The sequence below is a fragment of the Apostichopus japonicus genome, chromosome 8, assembly GCF_037975245.1.
Source record: "Apostichopus japonicus isolate 1M-3 chromosome 8, ASM3797524v1, whole genome shotgun sequence".
Classification (NCBI taxonomy): Eukaryota; Metazoa; Echinodermata; class Holothuroidea; order Aspidochirotida; family Stichopodidae; genus Apostichopus; species Apostichopus japonicus.
In genome coordinates, this window is record NC_092568.1 from 6,214,460 (window position 1) to 6,239,288 (window position 24,829).

A 24,829-nucleotide genomic window follows, 5' to 3' on the forward strand; every position below is an offset into this window, starting at 1 on the left:
TGTCCCAAAATATCAACCATGTCACACCTTGGCATTGAGATTTAATTGCATTAAATGTCAAAAAATTAACTTTTGAACTTGTATGTAACTTCACACACAAAGGTCACCCGGATGTCAACCAATTGACATTTTTGATCGGTGAGACCTAAATAGAGCATGACTGTAAAAATTCAAACATTTTTTCTTTGCCCATTTTCTCCCCCCATAATACTACTTTTTTAACATTAGCTGACCTTTGGTGACCTTGGATCACATGACCGTTAAGTTTGAAAATATTCCCCTATACCATTTGCAACTTGTCCAAAAAAATCAACCTTGTCACACCTTGGCACTGGGAGTTATTGCATTAAATGTCTGAAAATTAACTTTGACCTCAAATAACTTCGCACACGAAGGTCAAATGGGGGTCAACCCATTGACATTTATGATCAGAAGGTACCTTTAACATCTGAAAATAGCATCGAAACTGTAAAAATCCACAAAACATGAAAAGGTCACCAGAGGTCAAATTGAGGTCAAGGGTCACCCAGATGCGGGTCGACAATTGGATTACATTGGAGCAACTCCCAACCCTAACGGACAATTTGTTCTTAAGTTGTCGCAAAAATACTAGTTTTTTATCATTAATTGACCTTTGGTGACCTTGTATCACATGACCGTTAAGTTTGAAAATGCTCCCCTATACCATTTGCAACTACTCCAAAAATATCAACCTTGTCACACCTTGGAACTGGGAGTTATTGCATTAAATGTCTGAAAATTAACTTTGACCTCATATAACTTCGCACACGAAGGTCACACAGGGGTCAACCCATTGACATTTATGATCAGAAGGTACCTTTGACATCTGAAAATAGCATCGAAACTGTAAAAAATCCACAAAACACGAAAAGGTCATTAGAGGTCAAATTAAGGTCAAGGGTCACCCAGATGCGGGTCGACAATTGGACTTCATTAAAGCAACTCCCAACTCTAACGGACAATTTGTTCTCAAGTTATCGCAAAAATACTAGTTTTTTATCATTAATTGACCTTTGGTGACCTTGTATCACATAACCGTTAAGTTTGAAAATATCCCCCTATACCATTTGCAACTACTCCAAAAATATCAACCTTGTCACACCTTGGAACTGGGAGTTATTGCATTAAATGTCTGAAAATTAACTTTGACCTCATATAACTTCGCACACGAAGGTCACACGGGGGTCAACCCATTGACATTTATGATCAGAAGTTACCTTTAACATCTGAAAATAGCATCAAAACTGTAAAAATCCACAAAACACTAAAAAGGTCACCAGAGGTCAAATTGAGGTCAAGGGTCACCCAGATGCGGGTCGACAATTGGATTACATTGAAGCAACTCCCAACCCTAAGGGACAATTTGTTCTCAAGTTTTCGCAAAAAATACTAGTTTTTTATCATTAATTGACCTTTGGTGACCTCGGATCACATGACCGTTAAGTTTGAAAATATTGCCCTATACCATTTGCAACTTGTCTCAAAATATCAACTGTGTAACACCTTGGCACTGGGAGTTATTACACTAAATGTCTGAAAATTAACTTTGACCTCATATAACTTAACATACAAAGGTCACCTTGGGTCAACTTATTGACATTTTTGATTGATGAGACCTAAATTAGAGCATCAAACTATAAAAATTCAAACATTTTATACCTTGCCCATTTTCTACCCCCAAAATACTAGTTTTTTGACATTAATTGACCTTTGGTGACCTCGGATCACATGACCGTTAACTTTGAAAATATTCCCCTATACCATTTGCAACTTGTCCAAAAATATCAACTATGTCACACCTTGGAACTGGGAGTTGTTGCATTAAATGTCTGAAAATTAACTTTGACCACGTATAACTTCGCACACGAAGGTCACACGGGTGTCAACCAATTGACATTTTTGATCGGAAGGTACCTTTGATATCCAAATCTAGCATCAAAACCAAACATTTTCTTTTTTGCTCGTTTCCTCCCAAAATAAGCAGATTTTTTCTAATGTGACCTTTGACGTTTTGACCTTGGTTTCAGATGTAGTTTAATCTCCTGATTCCAAAAAACAAAACGAAAAGTCTGTACAACCATCCTAACTCTGACCGAAAAACTTTGACCCCATATAACTTCGCACATAAAGGTCACACGGGGTCAACCTATTGACATTTATGATCAGAAGGTACCTTTGACATCTGAAAATAGCATCGAAACTGTAAAAATCCCAAAAACACAAAAAGGTCACCAGAGGTCAAATTGAGGTCAAGGGTCACCCAGATGCGGGTCGACAATTGGATTACATTGAGGCAACTCCCAACCCTAACAGACATTTCGTTCTCAAGTTATTGCAAAAATACTAGTTTTTTATCATTAATTGACCTTTGGTGACCTCGGATCACATGACCGTTAAGTTTGAAAATGCTCCCCTAACCAGTTCACAACTTGTCCCAAAATATCAATTTTGTCGCACATTGGCACTGGGAGTTATTGTAGTTTTAATATTTTCGGTTTTTGGACCATAACTGACCTTTGGTGACCTTTGTGGGCACCAAAAACAATAGGGCACACCTTCTCCATATGGCGGATCTATAGTCCAAGTTTGGCTTCAATCTAACATTCCCTTATTGAGATAGAGCGTACCCAAGCAAGTGTCACAGACACACACACACACATACATACATACATACATACATACACACACACACACGCCAACCTGACTGCATAGGTTCCTTTTGCTAAAGCAAGGAACCAAAAAACACACCTGAGAAACATCATTTGTGGGACCAGACCAAATTGTGGGACCAAAAAAACACACCTGAGAAACATCATTTGTGGGACCAGACCAAATTGTGGGACCAAAAAAACACACCTGAGAAACATCATTTGTGGGACCAGATCAAATTGTGGGACCAAAAAAACACACCTGAGAAACATCATTTGTGGGACCAGACCAAATTGTGGGACCAAAAAAACACACCTGAGAAACATCATTTGTGGGAACAGATAAAACATGTTTCAAACTAAATTTGTGGAATCACACCCAATATGTGGGACCACAAATCATGCTGTTCCAACATGTCTGGGACCAAAAGCAGACCTTTCAAATGGTTTGGGTACCAATCCCAAAATGCAGGATTAACTCCTTTGTGGGACCTACCATCTAATGAACACAAATACCGAGTCCCTTTCTCTAAGACAGAAATTAAAGGAGCTTTGGTAGTTGAAAGATAAATTATACATAAGTTTCTGTACTGTTTCCCCCGAAATCAGCAATAGATATTCATCCTGCGAATATTTTCCCAAAAAAACTGCCTCAGCAATAGCAATTTCCAACAGAAATTTCTTTAATCGGCAGAAAAAACGGTATATATATGAATTTTTCTTAAGTTGACTTCCCAGCTCAATAAGTTGGAGGAATACTGTACAGAAAGTAAGGAACACATTTATCTCTCATAAATCCTCCTTTAGCCATTCAGATGTGTCAAGTTAAGGAACTGTAAATATGTTAGGAAAAGAACATTTTCAATTTTTCACAGTTGTCCTTATCTTTCAGTCTGCACTGCATATAATTTGACAAATTGACCAGAGTAATTCACTTTTCATTCAGTTTGAGTTTGAACTAATACCTTTTCATGCACAACAAAACTTGGCATCAAGGTATTCTAATTCGAAGTATTTCTCTGTTTAATTGATACATCAGAATAACTGCTGTATTGTTAAAAGAACTTTTTAAGAAATAATGCTAAAGTTTTTTTTTTTTCTGTTAGTAGTGCTCAACAAGGATAGCAGCTTTATATGTATATATTCATACTGGGCAGAATCAACAATGTTGTCAGTTTGCACTAACATTTACAGTAGGCTCAAATGAGCACAGAAAATGTGGGACCAACCAACTATATATATATATATATATGTATATATGTATATATTTATATATATATATATATATATATATATATATATATATATATATATATATATATATATATATATATATTCTGTTTAAAGTATCTCTTTCGAGATCCGGCTTTAGGAATCACAAATGATTTCGAGTTGGTTAGCATCATGTTTGATCTCAAGAGTAAGGCAAAATATGTCACCAAAAACAGAACTAGTATTGTTCGATAAAGGTGACAAACGCCTACAGTGGAATTACGACCTTCCTTACCGGTTTCGAACCTCTGGACATACAATCAGCGTCCATAACCTAGTGGTTAGGGTGTCCGCGTACAGAGCGGAAGGCCCGGGTTCGAATCCCGGTGGAGGCTCGAAGTTTTTTCACTGTTCTGGATTTTCCTTCACATTACGTTTTCAACGGGGACACCCTAACCAACTAGGCCATGGACGCTGATTGTATGTCCAGAGGTTCGAAACAGGCAAGGAAGGTCGTAATTCCACTGTAGGCTATTGACACCTGTATCGAACAATACTAGTTCTGTTCGTGGTGACATATTTTGCCTTACTCTAGAGATCAAACATGATGCTAACCAACTCGAAAATCATTTGTGATTCCTAAAGCTGGATATATATATATATATATATATATATATATATATAGTTAAAGTTATATAGTTAAAGATAATTCCTGGCCTAGCATATCCTGTTCGAGCCTCCACCGGGATTCGAACCCGGGCCTCCCGCTTTAAATATGTATATATATATATATATATATATATATATATATATATATATATATATATATATATATATATATATATATATATATATATATATATATATATATATATATATATATATATATATATATATATATATATATATATAGTTAAAGTTATATATATAGTTAAAGATATTCCTTGCCTAGCATATCCTGTTTTATAGCCCCACAGAATTGTTTAAGAAATACTAAGTTTTTTTTTCGATTAGTAGCTAGTCCTCAATAAGGATGATAGCTTTTTATATATTTCATACTGGGCAGAAGCAACTGTGTTGTCTGTTACCCCTTTCCATTTACAGTATAGGCTTCAATGAGCACAGAAAATGTGGGACCAACCTGCCAATAACCTGCTGTAAAGGTCAAAGAATATCTCCTGGCCTTATATTACTCCCACAAAATTGTTTTACAAAAAGCAGCTAAGCTTTACTCAATAAGTAGTCCTTAACAGGAGTTGCAGCTTGATATGTACTACACAATGGGCAGAAAGCAACTATTATGTCTGTTCCCAATAACATTTACAGTAAGCCCAAATGAGCACAGGAAATGTGGGACCAACCTGCCAATAACCAGCTGTAAAGGTCAAAGAATAACTCCTGGCCTTTCATATTTTATATTAATCCCACAAAATTGTTTTACAAAAAGCAGCTTAGCTTTACTCAATTAGTAGTCTTTAACAGGAGTTGCAGCTTGACATGTACTACATAATGGCAGAAAGCAACTATTATGTCTGTTCCCAATAACATTTACAGTAGGCCCAAATGAGCACAGGAAATGTGGGACCAACCTGCCAATAACCTGCTGTAAAGGTCAAAGAATAACTCCTGGCCTTTCATATTTTATATTAATCCCACAAAATTGTTTTACAAAAAGCAGCTTAGCTTTACTCAATTAGTAGTCTTTAACAGGAGTTGCAGCTTGACATGTACTACATAATGGCAGAAAGCAACTATTATGTCTGTTCCCAATAACATTTACAGTAGGCCCTAATGAGCACAGGGAATGTGGGACCAACCTGCCAATAACCTGCTGTAAAGGTCAAAGAATAACTCCTGGCCTTTCATATTTTATATTAATCCCACAAAATTGTTTTACAAAAAGCAGCTTAGCTTTACTCAGTTAGTAGTCTTTAACAGGAGTGGCAGCTTGATATGTCCTACATAATGGGCAGAAAGCAACTATTATGTCTGTTCCCACTAACATTTACAGTAGATCCTTATGAGCACAGAAAATGTGGGACCAACTTGTCAAAAAACCTGCTGTATATATAGTTAAAGATAATTCCTGGGCTAGCACTTCCTCTTTAATATCCCGACAGAATTGTTTAAGAAATAACGCTAAATTTCTTGTTATTAGTAGTCCTCAACAGGGATGACAGCTTGTTACATGTATTTCATACTGGGCAGAAGCAACTGTGTGCTCCTCCACCCCTCACTTTTATGCACTTTTTGGCTACTCAATTAGTAGTCCTTCTCATGGGTGGCAGCTTTATATACTCGGCAGAAGCAACAATGTCAGTTTCCATACACATATTACAGTACGATCTAATAAGCGCAGAAAATGTGGGACCAACCTGCCAACCTATTTAGTTCATTTAAGGATAATTCCTGGTCTTGTCTTCATGTTGAATATACCCATTAAAAACAAATTGCCAATAAAAAGCTAAGTTTTTAATTTTAATTTTCAGGTTTACAGACTTGTTCAGGGCGAAGGCCTTCTCACACGACTTTACAACTTAACCCTGGTCATTGGTAACTTGTCACACCTACACACCAAAGTGTGTACAATTCAATCTATCTCTCCTGGGGCACCACAGTGCACCACAACCATGTGTCCCCCGGAGGACTTCCCTTAGGGTGCAGCCACAACGGGCGCAAACAACTATATTTACAAGTTACCTCGCAAGTCCCCATTTATACATCTGTGTGAAGAGAGGCAATGGAGATAAAGCGCCTTGCCCAAGGACACAACGTAATGATCTGGCCAGGGCTCGAACCTGTAATCCTTAGAACGTAATCCACTGCCCACTTGACCACAACGCCCTCCACAGGGGTTTAGGAAATGCCCTTGATTTGAACACAGAAATTTTGGTTCCCCCCATGTGCCCCTTCCCCCCCCCCTTCGCTTTCATGTACATTTTGGCTACTCAATTGGTAGACCTTATAAAGGGTGGCAGCTTTATATACTGGGCAGAAGCAACAATGTCAGTTTCCACACAAATTTACAGTACGATCTAATAAGCGCAGAAAATGTGGGACCAACCTGCCGACCTATTTAGATCATTTAAGGATAATTCCTGGTCTTGCACTTCATGTTGAATATACCCTTTTAAAACAAATTGCCAAAAAAAAAGAGCTAAGTTTTACTCAACTAGGAGTCCTAAACAGGGGTTTATCATATGCCCTTGAACACAGAAAATTTGGTTCCCCCATGTGCCCCCCCACCCCCAATTTCATGTACTTTTTGGCTATACTCAATTAGTAGCCCTCATTAAGGGTGGCAGCTTTATATACTAGGCAGAAGCAACAAATTTGTCAGTTTCCACTAAAATTAACAGTAGGCTCGAACGAGCACAGAAAATGTTGGACCAACCTGCATATAGTCAAAAGAATAATTCCTGGGCTTGCACTTACCCTTTTAAAAAAAAATGCAAAAAAGCTTTATATTTTTCTCAAGTAGTATTCCTTAACAAGGGTTAACCATATATGCCCTTGAGCACTGAAAATGTCTTTCCCTCATGCTTCTCCCCTTTCTGGCTACTGTATAACAGTATAATAAGCACTGTACAACAGTTAATTTATCCTAACCTTTTACGATACTGTAGGACTGGAAAACTCTTGAGATATTGACTGGAAACCATAGTTTTCAATAATAATATATAGCCAACATGCTTGTGTGATCTTAAAACTGTGAGACCAAACAGGCATGAACAATATAGGGCATGGTACAGTTTAGTGTACCCCGTGCCACCCACCCCCCCCCTCTAACTCTCTGGTGGAAGTAAACCATGGCATTACACTGCATGCAAGGACTGCCAAAAACTTCAGAGGAAGTTTACCTTCATACTTTTTTCCCTTCCACTAAAATAATTCAAAGGCATACTGTAAAACCTAGATGGTACAGGAAACAACATTGATGATCTGTTATTTTTGTAGTATGCTGGAAAAAAAAATTGTACTGAAATTCAGCCCAATGATGTGAAGTGGCAATACATCTATAATTAACACACTTCTTGAATCCTGAACACTATATTATAGATTAGTATGGCAAGAGAGTGAAATCAGTGGAAATTCTTATATGAGAACATTTCTAGGTAAGTAATTTCTTTCTCAACTTTAAATGTGTACCAACAAGTGCGAAAGTGACTGGAGAAAATATATATCAGAATCAATAGTCTGCATGTATATATGCAGTCCATTTGCCAACTAATTATAATTAGTCAAGATTACTTAGCTACTACCTTCAATTGTTCTCCAACAGTCTTTATCCAAAGAGAGTTGAAACTGTTTTCAAATTAATCTAATGGCTTGCAAATTAGAAGCTTCTTCTAAACTGTTTCCACAGTTACTAATCTCAGACTCTATGATTCAGTTATTTTAGTTAATGAACACATGTACAGTATGCATACTCCACAGACACTGTAATGAAAAACTATTCAGAAAACATGGGAACTACAAAACCCTAAAAAAAAAAAAAACATGGGTAAATAAAATTAAGTTTATTGTTATATTTTACACTTCTTTACTCACCATACACTTACTGTAATCTGTAAACTATAAACTACAATCTCTCAGTGACTTTTGATTCTCCCACAGGACCCATTACCACTAAAGTCAAGAAAATGTGACCTTAAAGGTATGCAAATATAGAGAAACAGTTACCAAGAAGGGCAGACAATTTGACCTTTGGGGTACACATTGGCTTTTTTTCTGCAGTAAGAGGATTCCAGTATATACAGGATATGCCTACTACTGTACATGCAATATATATCTAAGGCCCACTATATTTAGTTGTATCATGTATGCAGTATATGGAGCTACTTAACATTGGTAAAAATGTCTTTATACAGGTAATTTTACACAATTAACTGCAGGCATACTGTGATATTCATGAAAATATGGCAGTTGTATGAAGCATGTGACTGCATGTGTACAACAGGTACAGTAAACACAATATAGTGAAGTCTTTTTTTTGGTTCTCAAATTTGTCTTAATTTGTATCACAACAGCTTGCATTATATAGTCTATATACACTTCAAAGGTTCTTATTTTTGGTTTTGCATATTAGAAACAGAAATGTGAACAGGTGTCTTAATCAAATCTTTTGACGTGAAATCGCAGTGAGGAGAAAGCTATAGTTAAAAATTCCTTGGTTTTTAAATTTCAATCGAAAATTCTTATTGATAGAAATAATAATATCAGTTTCATTCCAATTACTTAAGTTTGGGACATCAAGTTAGAAATGATGTGTGCTTGTACAGCATTCTCTTCCTTTCAAATAAGGGTTAACTTCCTTTATTCCAATCGAATAGTCTAATACAAGCTGTGACAACATGTGGGATGAAACTAAAGCAAAACATGGTGCTCTTCTATACCATATCCATGAGCAGCTTCTATTTGTCACTATCACAATTCACAACATTGACCATACTTCCAGTTTGAGAGAGCATTTACTGAATTTTCAGAACAGCCTCTGTTGACCTCAAGTTGCCATCAAAAAGCTTTCAAAAACTCATTTCATAAATGCTCCCCTCCCCCCAAACACACATATAAGCCGCACAATTGAACCAAACTTCAGCTACTACATCATGGTGTGAATGAATAAATGAAAGCACTTTAATTGCTGCCAACTGAAAATTCTTGCATCATAATTACAATTAGACATAATTTTGGCCTGTGCATTTAAATGAAATTTACAATACCTCTCTTAAGGAGGTATGTTGAGTAGGAGGTACTACGAGACGATTCTAGCTCTTTGGAGTTAGCTTGAAGCGAGCAATACTGTACTTAACTTGAAATTTGGGAGTTGAATGGACTTAATTAAGTGCAATTTCATGTAATTAGCATATATAACTAAGGAATTTTGTCAGCCGCAACAAGTCTAAGGGCAGTTCCAAGCAAAACAGGACATGACTCCCAAAACTTCGAATAGGTTTAATCGTAACAAATTTGGTATCAAATTAAAGCTAAGAATCAAAATTTCCTTAATCTGCATAAGGAATACTATTTTCATGTCATTAACATATTGAAATTTGCATAATTTAAATTGCAACATTAATAAAAATAATGGTTGTCAAGTTGATACTAATACATTCATATACATGATAAAAATGATAAACCTGAATTGATGCATGATGTTTGAACTCTAGAGATCCAAACCATGGGCTTAACATTTCTGTAACATATATATTTCATTACTGTTCAATGACCTACAGTAAATAGATTTTGGAAAAAAGATGTCATGCTGTTAGGGTAAATTGTGATGTTTTTTTAAATTATTCCTTTGCAAGACAATAATTTGCAATGAAGTTTGTTTCCAAACTAAGACATCGATAACCATTAAATACAAGCACATTTTTAAGTTCATCTGACTTGCATCATTAATGACTCATTAAAGTCTGTCACGTGCGCTGTAACAATTTTGCTACAGCGTGACGTTACAGCTGATATACACACAAACTTTTGCAATGTAGTGTCCTATTTCCAGACATAATTGAACCACCCCCCCCCCCTGGAACCAACCACTTAAAATGAGGTTGCCTTTAAAGTGATTTAGCTTTCAAATGTGAGATATCAGCTCACCTTCTTAAATGACTAATGAGAAACAATATAGACAGGGAAAATATAACACATATTAATTATAGTTGACACCCTTTTTGAAAGCTGGTAGCACCATTCCAACTTCTTCATTCATCTCAGATACTGTATATACCTACATTTCCGGATATGCTATGTGATATATGTTTATGGAACATAAATTGTCAAGTTATCTTTTAATCAAGTCATTTTTATGTTATATTCACATTATAAAATATTCGTAATTTTGTAATTGCCTGTTGTGTGTCACGCTGTAACGCTATGCTAATTTGAATTTTCATTTCATGATTAATGTATTTTTAACAAATTTCCACATCTAAGATCAAAGACTGATGGTAGTGACCATCAGAACGATCTACTGTAAGTACCTTCAAAGCACCATTGAAACATGACAGTGTGCCGCTATACATCGACTTTGCATTGACATTTCAATTGTCACGCTGTAACGGTCACGCTGCAACGTTACATTGAGTAAGATTTTATTGCATATTTAAATTAATTGCCAAACAATTTTCACAAATTAGGTGTCATATAAGACATTGCAGAAAGCAACAAAAGAGTTTTCAATATGGTAGCTGTTTAAACTTCACAGAGTTTTGGGTATACATGTTTGTGCAAAAAACTCGTCCATTTGACGTCAAACTGTAACAAGGATGATTTATTAATCATATTTCATAAATACGATAGATGGATCAATGATTCATAGTTAATTTTTATACCTGTTTATCAAGAACTAGTTATTTTGTATTATTTTACTGCTGATAAATAAATAACTAAGTCTTTGTGAAAGAACCATATGAATATTGAACAAGCCTTCTGATTGTCACACTGTAATGCTTTGAACTTGCCCCTAAGCATGGGCGGCGATCATGGGGGGGACGGGGGGGACATGTCCCCCCCCCCAATATTTTAGGTGGGGGGATATAGTATCTAATATCCCCCCCAATATTTGGTGGCATAGTTTTTTTTTTAGCATATTTTTTTTATGATATCGCTAGTAATTTCAAAATAGAAAATGCTTAGATGCAACTTACAAGGCCTGGGAAGTGCCATTTCCAGCGATCTGGGAGGCATTTTCGGCCAAAATTTTCTTCGTAATGAAATTTGGTTTGCCGATGAAAAAGGAAAATAGGGCTGCAGCAACCATATTTAAAATATAAATATATATATATATATACATGGGCGGCGATCATTGGGGGGGGGGGGGGAATATACGGTAGTATTAAATAGTATACAAATAATAAATGGTTATGAGTGCAATAGTGCAAATATTTCATGAGTTGAAAGATGGAATGTTCCATTCAACGAGGCGCAGCCGAGTTGAATGGAACATGGGGGGCGAAGGGTGGAGACCGCCCCCCCCCTCGACCATATTTGTTTGGTATTTTTTTATGATATCGAAGTTTTATAGTAGCCGACATAAGAGGTTTTAATATTTGTACACCAATAAATTAACTGTGTCTGAATTTTCGAAAATTCCTTGACCAACATTCTTCATCATACTTCCCTCTACTCGTGCAATTTTGACCGGTCTGTTAGGGATTGAAGGGGGTTTTTCTATATTGGTTGTCCATAGATGAAATTTTGTGCAACATTATGGGTATGTTTTGAAGTGAATTTATTATTCAAATTCTGAACAAATAATGGGCTTAAAACCTTGAAAGTGGGGCTGACGGGTATTGTGGGGCATTACGTAGAATTACCTACAAAAGCAATGATCCACAGGAGATGCGATGAGGTCGAACATGATGTGTGACTGGTGACTATCTTGAAAAAGGTTATGAATGAAAAAAACTATTGGGAAAAGCTTGGTTCTCAGGCAAAAGTGTACATCTGGTTGGTCATTTTCAAGCCCGAGAAGTGCCATTTCCGGTGATCTGGGGGCTATCAAAACCAGAAATTTTCTTGTACGCTGCGCGCCAACCAATGGTGGCGCTCCGCTTAGATAGTAATTCGCCTGCACCCAAGCAAATGTCCCCCCCAATATTTGAAACAAATCGCCGCCCCTGCCCCTAAGCAAAGACATGCCATTGAGTTTACTACAGGTACTGTAGTTGTTTGGTGGAATTATAATTGTTTTGCACTTTGACAAGAGTTGACGCTCGAAATGCTTTATCACCTCTGTACACCATTAATAACAAATAAGATACATTTTCATTTCTGTATATATATATATATATATATATATATATATATATATTGGGTGCATATCCAGGTGGGAGGGGCGTCTGGAGAGCCCCCCACCCCCTCCCCCCTTAAAAAAGGGAAAAAGAAAAAAGGAAGAAGCAAAATGGGGAAGGCAAACAAATGGGAAAGGAGGAAAAGAAAAGAATGGGGGAAGGGGAAAGAAAATAGGATAAAGAGGTCAATTATATGATCATTAGGTAATTTAACATGATGGTTGTATAGATTAACTACATGATCATCATGGTATCAAAGGGGAATATATAGCGGTGAGTCATATACGGATGGTGCTAATATCTGTACTAAACCATATAGCTTCTATTACAGGGAAACTGTGCAGGCCCCTGGACCCAAGACCACCATGCGCAAAGCAAGAGTTAACAAAACAGACAGTCTCCTGATGGTCTCCTCTTTAAAAGTCACTGAGAACCCTCCTTTTACTAAAAGCTGTATTCACCACTGAAACTAAGGGTGTACAGTATATTTATGGATCTTATATTTGGGGTAGGAGTGCACTGCCTTTGAAACCATTTTAGACTTTTGACATTCAAAAGAACTGAAAACTTTACAGCGTTTTGGAAGAGTTAAAAGCAGTCGCGTACTAAGCTTGGACAGAGGGGAAATCTGCCCGGCTACCAAAGTCAAAGTCATGAGTGGCAACTTTTCCGTGCCCTATATATATATATATATATATATACTGCTGAAGAAAGAACTTGGGGAGTTCTTGTTTTAATTCCAATCTGTTCGTTCATAGATCATTGAAATTGATTTCTGAAAGGGTTACATTTATATAGGACAAATGGATTCAATAGTAAGTTGATCCTGCCTCCCCCACCCACCCAGGCTTCCCCACCCACCCAGGCCCCCCCCCCCCAAAAGAAAAAAAGATGGGGACAGGGCCACTCATTGAGGTAACAAAAATCCAAACATGTTCTGTAGCAGATTATGAAGAGACATTGAAAGTTCCCCAGCATCTTACTCCATAATGATCAAAATTGCACTATGTCACATAAATGAGAAACAAAATTCAACTTGAAGATTCTTTGAATGGGCAACATTCGATATCATCATTTTCAATATGTCCTTTACTGTTATTCTGTGATACACATGGAAGTGTAATTTTTTGTGAATTTTCTCATGAAATTTTGATGATACAAGACAAAATATCCAGTATATGTGTGAATGGCTAACAATTGATTCTTATATTGACATTTTTTCCATCAAAACCCCTATTCTACTGAAATTCAAATCCGTTTGGTGTTCACATAAACAATGCAAATAAGGTCATGACCATCGATATTTACCTAGTGGCCGTGAAATACCCCAATCAAGAAATTCATGAGCCTATTCTTTGATCTCCTTTAATAATGCATGCTTTCATGATTTATTTTAAGCCGAAACGAGTCTACTTCCATGACAAAATTGTTTTACAGCAAAACGTATATGCAGTAAATATATATATTTTTTGAAGTTGAAATTGCTGGTTATATTCTAACTCTAATACCAGTATCAAAGTTCAATATAGTTATAAGAACTGAATGGTTAATTTGGCATTACACTGATGAAAACAAAAAAAAGCCTACATACCCACTTGTTTTGACACATTCCTTGAAAAATAACAGCTTCTAGCTTGCAGGTACATTGAGAGTAAAAGTACTGTAGTGTGGTACTTCTTAAGCCAGTAGTGTATACCAAAAGCTACAATGACACGTACAGTAGGACTACTAAATAGTCCACTGAGGTTGGTCATGACATTTCCTTTCATTGAAATATGAAGTAAGAACATCCTGCACAGGCCTGGCAGAAGATCATTAAAACTAATGAGAGTTAATCAGCTGGCAAATAAACAAAACAAACACTGTAAAAGTGAGAGATATAAAGTGAGATATAAAGTACTGTACCAAGTTACTGGTCCCAATATTATTGTGGAGGTAAGTACAGTATGTGTGTTTTCCCTAACCACTGACCATACCATTTGAGGGCGCTATTCACAATAGCCCTTCATCAAAATTAGTGTGTATTTAGAGTGTTTTATGTTTTCTCCACACAAAAAGACACAATGAGAAAACATACATAATTTTTGGCACCATGCATATTCATGAAGATGATCACTCAGAAGATGGGAAAATAGGGTTCTATAGGTTGTAAATTGTGGGACCAGGCAGTGGTCCCACAATTGCTATTGCTGTCCCACATTTCTAGATGTGTTTTCAGTCACTGGTTCCACAATTAATGTAAAGGTGAGTACACACACACAGTACACAAACAGACATTGTACACAAACAGACACACACATTGTATACAAACAGACACACACATTGTACACAAACAGACACACACATTGTACATAAACAGACACTGTACACAAACAGACACTACACGAACAGACACTGTACACACACACACAAATGTGTGTACTCTCTACTGGTTCAATGACATCTTTTGACACCTAATACAGTATAAAGAAACACGTAACTCCATTAATAAGGTCTGTCTTAATTAAAAAATTTACCACCACTGTCGCCAATGATCCATCAAGGTTATTAACTTATTAAACATTTAGTAAGAAATTAATTTTTTTTACGGTGCTAAAAGTCCTGCCTTTTAGTGGTGATATCACGAAGCAGTTAATTAGATTTGGTCTTTTTAGTTAGAACTTTTCACTGGACAAAATAAAAGGAAGGTTATACTGAAGGGGATCAAAGTTTATGTTCATCAGACTTTTTCTTTAACCAATCAAAATTACCTAGCATAAAGGACATGATGCAATGTAGCTTAAACATATTTGTCAAATGAAACCTTTCACACAAACACAATAGAACTACTAAATTGAATAAATTAATTAGTTGAAGAACCTTTAATGATAAAACAGTCAGAAAAATCAAGAGAATGACCACTAATGAAATGTCATACATTTGTGTACTACAAAGAGCAGGCTTTGCATACATTTTGTAATCAGCATGTTAATCTTGATAATTCATAATATGAATCAAGCATTTCTCTTTAGGTTGGTATTTTAATATATGAAATTCCCATTGAAACAACATAAAGCAGCAATAGAGTGTACATGCCTGCATAAACAAATGAAATGTGAATTTCAAGGTCAGCTTACAAATCCAACACTAGCTAAGTGTGTATAATTACGGATGGTCTTAAACCTGTGCATATCATGGCCTTCTTACTGCATTCATTGTAGTCACTTCTCATGCAGAAGGAAGTGCCAGGTCAAGAAATATTAAGATCAATTAGCATCACGAGAGGTAAACCTGATGTATCTATGACACCTTAATATGTTTCAGCAATGCAAGAAACCAGTATATTTTGTGGGTATTCCTGATGTATCTATGATTATCTATGATGTATCTATGATCAGCAATGCAAAATACCAGGTTATTATGTGGGTAGTCCTGATGCTTATGATCAGCAATGCAAGAAACCAAGTTATGATGTGGTTATTCCTGATTTATATATGATTATCTCAATATGATCAGAAATGCAGGACCCCAGGTTATTATGTGGGTATTCCTGATGTATCTATGATTATCTTAATATGATCAGCAATGCAAAATACCAGGTTATTATGTGGGTATTCCTGATGTACAGTATATTATCAGCAATGCAAGAAATCAGTTTATTTTGTAGGTATTCCTGATGTATCTATGATCAGCAATGCAAAATATCAGGTTATTATGTGGTTATTCCTGATGTATCTATGATTATCTCAATATGATCAGCAATGCAAGAAACCAGGTTATTAAGTGGGTATTCCTGATGTATCTATTACATCTTAACATGATCAGCAATGCAAGAAACCAGACTATTATGAGGGAAGTTCCTGACAGACAAAGAATTAAGTGTCCATCCACTTACATCTTCATGCAAGCCTGTACAAGTAAACCTGAAGACCGTACAGACACAGTATCTGCATCTTTCAACATTTGATTGTCTGCTATGTATCCAGATTAACGACTAATTTACAAATACCCACAGGCAGACTAGGGTAATGTAGGGTAATAAGGTGTTCTTTATTAGATTGGGTGATGACTAAATGCCATGAAATCAAATGACTGATTCTGCAATATATACACTGAGGATACTGGCCTTAGAAAACAGATGGAATATCCTAATAAATGATATGGTTACCTTATATAAAACATTTCATTTTTATCATCCTTGAAGGTGAAAGTGAGATGAGGATAGAATAATTAAGGGCAAATTTGATGGGTGTAAAGGAAGGTACAATGGTCATCTGACTAGGACAAATGCATAAACTTGCTAATTTACATAAACATGCTAATTTACCTTATTACACCAAACAAAATATTCATCACATTGTTTGTTTCCAAACAAAGCAAAGACATCTCTGTCGGAAATGCAAGGAGATATTCTGAACTTCAGAAGACTGATTCACCTTAATAAATATTGGGTACTTCCACTTGCACATGCTGTATAACTGGTTAACTATGACTGTAGAGTGACCATAATTGCATACATAAAGATAGCTAACTGGCCAAGACACCAGTACATTTGGTAACTTCCTGTTTGATAACAGCCATGATGATTTGAGGCCTCATCAGTGAGTCTCTTATGAATGGCTGACTACTTACCCTTGAGAATGTAGTTGGTCAACAAGTCTGGTACTTCCTTGCTATCTACATCTATAGCTCTTAAAACTGTCAAGCAAAAGAAAAGAGAAGAAGATTAATTCACAAACATTTTTACATCAAAATAAAACAATGATCAATGGAAAACTATTGCCAAACTTTATGTGATATGTAACACTCACATAATTTGATTGCTGAGTTAGATTTACATGAAGCAAGATGAATCATTTCGCATTTTAGATTTACATCTGAGGAATCTACAGCAGTCCTGGGTACAGTGAGTCAGATTATTATTATTAACCAACCACTTTATAGCTCTAACTCAATGTCCAGATTAACATTCCAACACCTGTGATTAATCTGCAGAGTAAACCTTGACCAATGTCAGAACAAATTCATCCTGTAATATAGTAACAAGGACTGATGTAGCATTGTACTACTATTACCTATAATTATTCTAGAGCCATAAAAACCAAAGCACCAGCTTGCTTTTTGAATCAAGAGAATTCTGCATAAAGTGAAGATCACAATAGTTGTAGAGTTATGCATGCAATAAGTCCTACAACAAGATATTGAACATGTGATAATACACACCTGTGCCAGACACCTCTGCATAATGAATTTATTAATTCTGTTTTCTCACAAGTAAATATACTGAGAACACAAATCCACTTTGAAATTGTGAAGCCATGCTGGCCTGACGTGCTAAAATGCAGACAATTTCACAGTTGACATGTTAACTGAATTCAAAGTTCATTCTGTAGTAATTAGTTGACACCAGACTGGCAAACATCATCACCTGGGATCATTTCAATGGGAGGAGGAGGGTTAGGAAGTACTTGTGGTGTATTTACTGGTTGCCATGAAGATCTGCTTTTGCCTTCTAATATTTCATCTTGATGCTCAACTCATCAAAAAATTGATATGAGAGTGGAAAAAAAAGTAGATCAAATACTGTACGAGGAATGGAGCTGTTGAGATTTCTACCTTTTGTGGCGGACTGAGAAGTGATAATTTACAGAGACAGAGGAAGCCCAAACTTTGTGAATTATAAGGTTTGTAAGTCCTGAGATATCACCTTATCATCTGAATCTCCTCTAGACATCACCTAAATAATTACTGATGATAAAACATCCACTGCATCCTGCACTGAAGGGTCTCTTGGTTAACGCCAATAGAAATGACATAATCCTCATACCTTGGCTAAATATTGAATGCAATCATTCACAACTTCTTTTATTAACCGTGCTGCAATCTTGATTCTAACAGATCCTTTATTGTGCACTATTTTCAGTACCTTAAGCCTTTTAAGATGCATTAACCCTTCACTCTCCTTTCTTATGCTATTTCTTAAATATTTACAGTAGTTTTCTATATCTCTTAGTCTTCCATACCCCTGTTCATAAACATTTTATAGTTATATTGGTGATAAATAAATAAATGATATGAAATGAAATGAAATATCAAGTCTTATCACATCCAATTATCCACACCCTCACTGGGAATTACCCATAGGAAATGTTCTTGTTTGTCAAGGATATTTGCGTAGGAAGTGCGTTCTTTTGTTCATGGAAATGCCCTTTCTATATGATATATCCCACAGTTCAGTCTAACTGTGATAAATTAGTTGGCTTTATCAGGATAAATTGTGAATATGCATAAAGGTAGTTCAGGCGCGTAGCCAGGAATTTGCCAAGGGAGGGGTGAAAATATAGGCAAACTATCAGAGCCGTATATACGGCATTGCAAACTATTTAAGCGTAGCGCCACCATGGGTTGGCGCGAAGCGTACAAGAAAATTTTGGCTGAAAATGCCTCCCAGATCGCTGGAAATGGCACTTCCCAGGCCTTGTAAGTTGCATCTTAGCATTTTCTCTTTTGAAATTACTAGCGATATCATAAAAACATTAAAAAAAATTAAAAATATGCTCAAGGGGGGGCGGCTGCCCCCTTCGCCCCCTCCCTTGGCTACGCGCCTGAGGTAGTTTCAGACATGTCTACCAACAGTTATTAGTAGCTATGGGCTACTGTATCTTCAGCTCTTCAAGAGTGAAATGATGAACTCAAGACCAGATACAGTAGCTGGTAGAATGTATGACCAGACCTTAAGATGGACAAAAACACTGCTCAAGAAATGACATTCAGATTAAAAATGCTGGTTATCATAAATCATGATTCATCAATTTATCAAGGTGTGGAAAGAATACCAGCAATTGGAAAATTAAAAGCCATTTTTTATCCCCTTCCCTGCTTTAACTGGTCTCCATTTTCCTTTCTACCTCAATTAACTCCAGGAAAACTTGGCTCCTGGAAGTCCTGGTGTTATCAAGCATTAGAAATCCCTGTAATCATTGTTCCTCTTCGAGGTGCTTTTACACTAGCTCCTAGATCATTTCTCAATGGAGTATGGATTGAGCCAGATGCATTTACACTTGAGTCGTACTCTGATCCTCCCATGCTATTCACCAGATGTTGGTAAAAACATCAGATTGGATACCTGTCATGCACAACCGCGGATCGCTTAGTACGTGTACTAGGTATATGGTCACCATAGGGTGACAATACTATGCTATGCACGCCACAAATGCACTCAATCTACATAGGATTTAGCACATGCATGATACAGGACTGTAATTTCATGTGAGAATGCATGTGACGTAATGAGGTCACCGGATATCTCAGGTCACTGTTGAGGCAGGAGTGTTTACATTACAAAATTGATCTTGATGCCCAGATCAGATCCTGGTCTCGGCCAGCATCAGAATAGGAGGATCAGATCCTGACTTTGAGATCTGACCCAGATCCAGTGTAAAAGCACCCTAAAGTTTATAATGCTTGAAGTTTTGTGCAAGGAAGAGTTCACCTAAATACATTTGGTGAAAACAATGGCAAACATCAAGACATTTTTAAAAATTTGCTTTCAAAATTTCACAGTAAGCTTCTCCCATTATGAACATCTATTTGATACTAGCAGTCTGTGTTGGCAGAAATCTTTTGTAGAATTATAATAAGTAGTGCAATGTATTCCAAGTCCACTCTGTGGAACTGAAACCCTAGAACTCACCACCTGTAGGTTGAGAGAACCTCATGAAAATGTGGGATTGAATAAACTTCTGTAAATTCATTGGTGGTGTCATTGGGATTGGTGATGTCATTTGGATTGGTGGGTGACAATATGATCAGTGTTAGCCGAGTGGAGACTTGTGATCATATGATCCATAACATTGTAGCACTGTTATAGCATTACTGGAGTTTATTATGTACATGTAAGTTATAGGAGACATAAACCCAATCATCACAATTAATCTATATTATAGAGATGTAGTACTATTGGGAGGCATTGTGAGATATGAAAAGCTTGACATTATGATGAATCTACATTACCGAATTAACTACTAACGAAGAAATGCAACAACCCAAAACAGTTAGAGATTATCAAGGTTTAATCGTTATAGATGTAAGGCAGGCCCACCAGCGTAACTTACTCTTTGTTAACATTCTCAGGGTTTCTATATCTGGAGGTCCGTCTCCTTTGTTGTAAGGTATCCTCGTCGTTAAATACTATCAAAAGAAGAAATAACGATAAACACAAATTACAAACGATTAGTGAAAACTGAATCATGAAACCTACCGAAATAAATAAGGTCATGAACCAGCCATCAAATCATTCAGTGGTTCGTTAATCACGTTTGTTGTTGCTTTTAAAATTCTAACAAATGAGAAACTACCATGTGAACCAGTTAAGCATGAAACAGCTGTATAAATCTAAACAGGTCATTAATGAGTATAACAGCAACCAACAACCGCAATTAGACCAATCTTTTCATGCATTTCCTTGACCTATAAATACTTTCTTATTCTGAACAGTAATCACACAGACCCTATCATAAACACCTGTGTGTGCCCCTCCCACAACCCTACCACCCCCTTACCCTCCAAATGGCACAATAAGTGTCCTATTAATTAGCCAAACTAAGCATGTCTCCTAATGCTGTATGTATAAACCACAATCATACTAAATACAACAATTTATATTTTGCACAGCATTTATCTGTAATATTTCACTGCCATGTGGCAACATCATTTTCCATGCATGAGGATTAATAAATGCTTCAATGGAGGAGGGAACCAGCCGCTGTCACAACTTTCTCACTTTCTCACCGGCAAAGGGCAAGCTCTGCTCTCACTAGTTCCGAGAAGATGAGATTTAGGAATGAGGTGTTTATTAGCATCATGAGAAGATAGAGGGAAACCAAACCAATGAATTATCCGACCAGACATAATAAACCATACCAATGTCACAGCTACCTCTAATAAATGCCTGATCGATGGGAACCTTGATTAACTTCAAGAAAAGAGCCCCGGTGTGAAACAAGTTTTCTACATATTTTGATGAATGGGGACCGAGCGAGGGGAGTTCATCAAACTCATCGACAGGAGATCACAAAAAGATAAGATTCCAGCGGCAGTAGGCTGCAGTAGATACATAACATATTATGTATTGTGGAAACCAGATATCATGATCAACAACTACACATCAACAAATGTCGGTATATCTTCAAACTTAAAAAAACGCAAAAACAAGATTAAAATGAAGCTAGACATTATTATCATAGAAGATAGCAAGGGATTGAGGGTTTGAAGGAAACTAAAGCTATAGATATATTACAAACATATTGCTAAATTTGCTTTTGCTAAATTTGGTTTTCAGTCAATATTGTAAGGCTATTTTCTGTTTTTTTCAGCAAACAATATTCTAATACATAATAAATAATTTACAATTATATGCAAGCCTACAACAGTTAATTGGAAGATACAGACATGGCCATAAGCAAACAGCTGCTGAAAACAGTGCCATTTGGGTTTGGATCCAAGATTTACCCCTGGCCCTTTCCCTTATGTTCACACAATACCAAATTCCTCCTCAAAACTATCTTTGCATTGATACACACTCCTTCCTAACCCTTAACACTCCTTCCTTCCCCTTATACTCACTTAACACTCCAACAAAGCCAGTTTTCCCAACCCATTCTTACCCTTGAGAGAACCCTGCTTTCATCCTCCCTCCCTCCCCTTCTATTCATACCGACAAACCCAGGTTCCACCAACCCATTATTGCCCTGGCTCTGTCCCTCCTGTTTTCTTCCTCCCTCCCTCCCTCCCTCCCTCCCTCCCTCCCCTCCCCCCTTCTATTCATACTTACATAGCCAGGTTCCACTAATCCATTCTTGCCCTTGATTCTGCTGATGAGTCCAAGTCCAGCTAATCCTCCAGGACTACTGCCATCACCCTTTCCTTTCCCTTTGCCATTTTTTCCCTTTATTTTATTTTGTACGCTAAGGAGAGAGGCAATAAACATGTTCTTCATCTCCTTCTCGTCCTCCATCTCCTCCCGTAGAGCCAGCTGCTGGACCAAAATTTCAGAAAACTCTCTAAAAGTGTTGTCCAATTCTTCCAACAGTTCATTCAGCTGGGCTAGATCCATCTCTTTTAAAGCTGACCAAAGAAGAAAGTGTGTGAAGAGGCAATATTAATAATAATAATCATAGCAATTATAACACCATATAGTGTACGGTACATGTGAAAGTGGGGAAGCAGATCCTGTGTGTAACCATGCGTAAGTGAGTGGCTGGATAAACAATATCCTGAGAGTCAGTGAATTTAATTAAAAAAATTGAAAAAATAAATTTATGAGTTCAATCCTTGGTTAATTATGGTTTATTTACATTTCCACAGTCATACAGTACTCCACTCCCAATCAAATTCACTGATAAGACCTGTAATAATGTCCTGTACAACCGTATGAAGCATCTACTTATGAAACACAACAGCACAACTGATCATCTGCATTACACAGGTAATAACAATAATAGCTCTGCCTGATTCTTATGTATGCAAATTAGGTAAAGTCCAGGTACATTTGTTATGAAAGCCTGGGCTAAGTGTTGAAATTTGTTTTGAAAGGTTAAAAGTGTTAAGGTAATAAAATTTACTACATGAATGCAACAAAATATAAATCAGCGTGAACTTGAGTACATATCCATGGTTAAACCCATTATGTATGTTAATAAGTCTACAGAAAACAGAACCAAGTCGTGTTACCAACATATGGAGCTTGGTTCTTCTAAAACTTTGGTGGCCTTGACCATACCATCAAAGTATCACCTTATCATGTATCATTAAACAAGTCAAATGATAATTTCACAGTACCTTTGAAGTTTTTTAATTTCTAGTTGCTAGATTTTCAAATTTTGGACCATATCAAGTAACATAAATTTCATCTGGGATTAATATCCACACCTGGAAGCATTTAGAATGAAACCACAAGTCTGATCAAATAAAGACTCAGTATAAGGATATTAAACAGTGCCAGTCAATCAATGCCAAACAACCAGTAGGACACCAATACTTGTCCATGTATCCACCATCCCAGGTCTATAAAGCTGACTTACACCACATGAGGTAAATGGTATCTGTCCAATATCAGCCTGCCTACTGAGAAATATTACATCGTCCTCAAAAGATCCATTTACTGGTAATAATTCTTGTATTTCAGTACGAGCATTACAATGCTAAGAGACTACACAGCCAGCATCCAAGCAGATCATGGAGGAGCTGATGAAGGTAACTAGTCGAAACAGGAGACTGACCAACTCTACAAGAAACCTTTAATTATAAATCATCATATATTTCTGCAGTACTGTCATTTGGTATCAATATCTTCCTCAACTAACAAATTAAAATAAGTTGCCCACTGTAATCAAGAAACCAGAAAAGGTGAAGTATGGGATAGGAGCAGGAATATGAAGAGAAGACCCTGCACAGATCATGCAACAAAGCCACCAGAAAGTTAAGCCCTTTAAAGAGTTCTTCAAATCCTGCAAATTATATACATCTGTAGCCAGGTCACTGACATGGGGGGCAGTGAGTGTTACAGTTGATAGTTATGTGAGGAACAAAATTAGATGCAGGTGTCATGTGTATATGTCAATTATTACTGTTGGTATATGGTCACACATTAATGGGAATCTTTAGATCCACATATTTCACATACCAAACTTATTCATTAAAAGCTATTAAAATCTAACACCACTTTTTAGTAATCATGAATACAGTTCAGCTTTGTCATATTGTAAGATAAGACACTCAGTAACAGCTATGTAGAATTAAAATGAAGAGGATGGACTATACAAGCTGCACAAGTCCTATTTGTCAGCTATAAAGGATGAGTCCAAGCACATTTTAATTGCCATTACAGTGCTTAACTCATGTGGATGAAGTTACTACAACTTTCAGGGATAAGGTTAGGATCACTGATTAAAGCATAAAACACTCATCACTGAATACAACTGGTTTTAAGGTCCATTGGAAATCATACTGACATTTCATTGAGAACAAGAATGACAATGAAGCTGTATTAGTGACAACAAGCTAGATACCTTTCAAATATTAAGGTAAAAACTTGGTATAGCTGCAGATACTGAACAACATAGGAAGGAATGTGATGGAAAAGTCTTGACAATTTGTAAACATGCTAAGAAA

At 36.6% G+C, this 24,829-nt stretch overlaps 1 protein-coding gene across 1 annotated transcript in view; it reads right to left on the reverse strand.

The window, feature by feature from the left end:
- LOC139970517 (fasciculation and elongation protein zeta-2-like) overlaps window positions 1-24,829 on the reverse strand; it is a 71,387-nt gene that overhangs the window by 8,975 nt on the left and 37,583 nt on the right. Inside the window, exons 5-7 of the mRNA XM_071976287.1 lie at window positions 22,491-22,783; window positions 20,773-20,848; window positions 17,291-17,356 (exon numbers count right to left, since the gene is read on the reverse strand). Coding sequence (XP_071832388.1) covers window positions 17,291-17,356; window positions 20,773-20,848; window positions 22,491-22,783 — 435 coding nt within the window. The remainder of the gene's footprint in view (window positions 1-17,290; window positions 17,357-20,772; window positions 20,849-22,490; window positions 22,784-24,829) is intronic.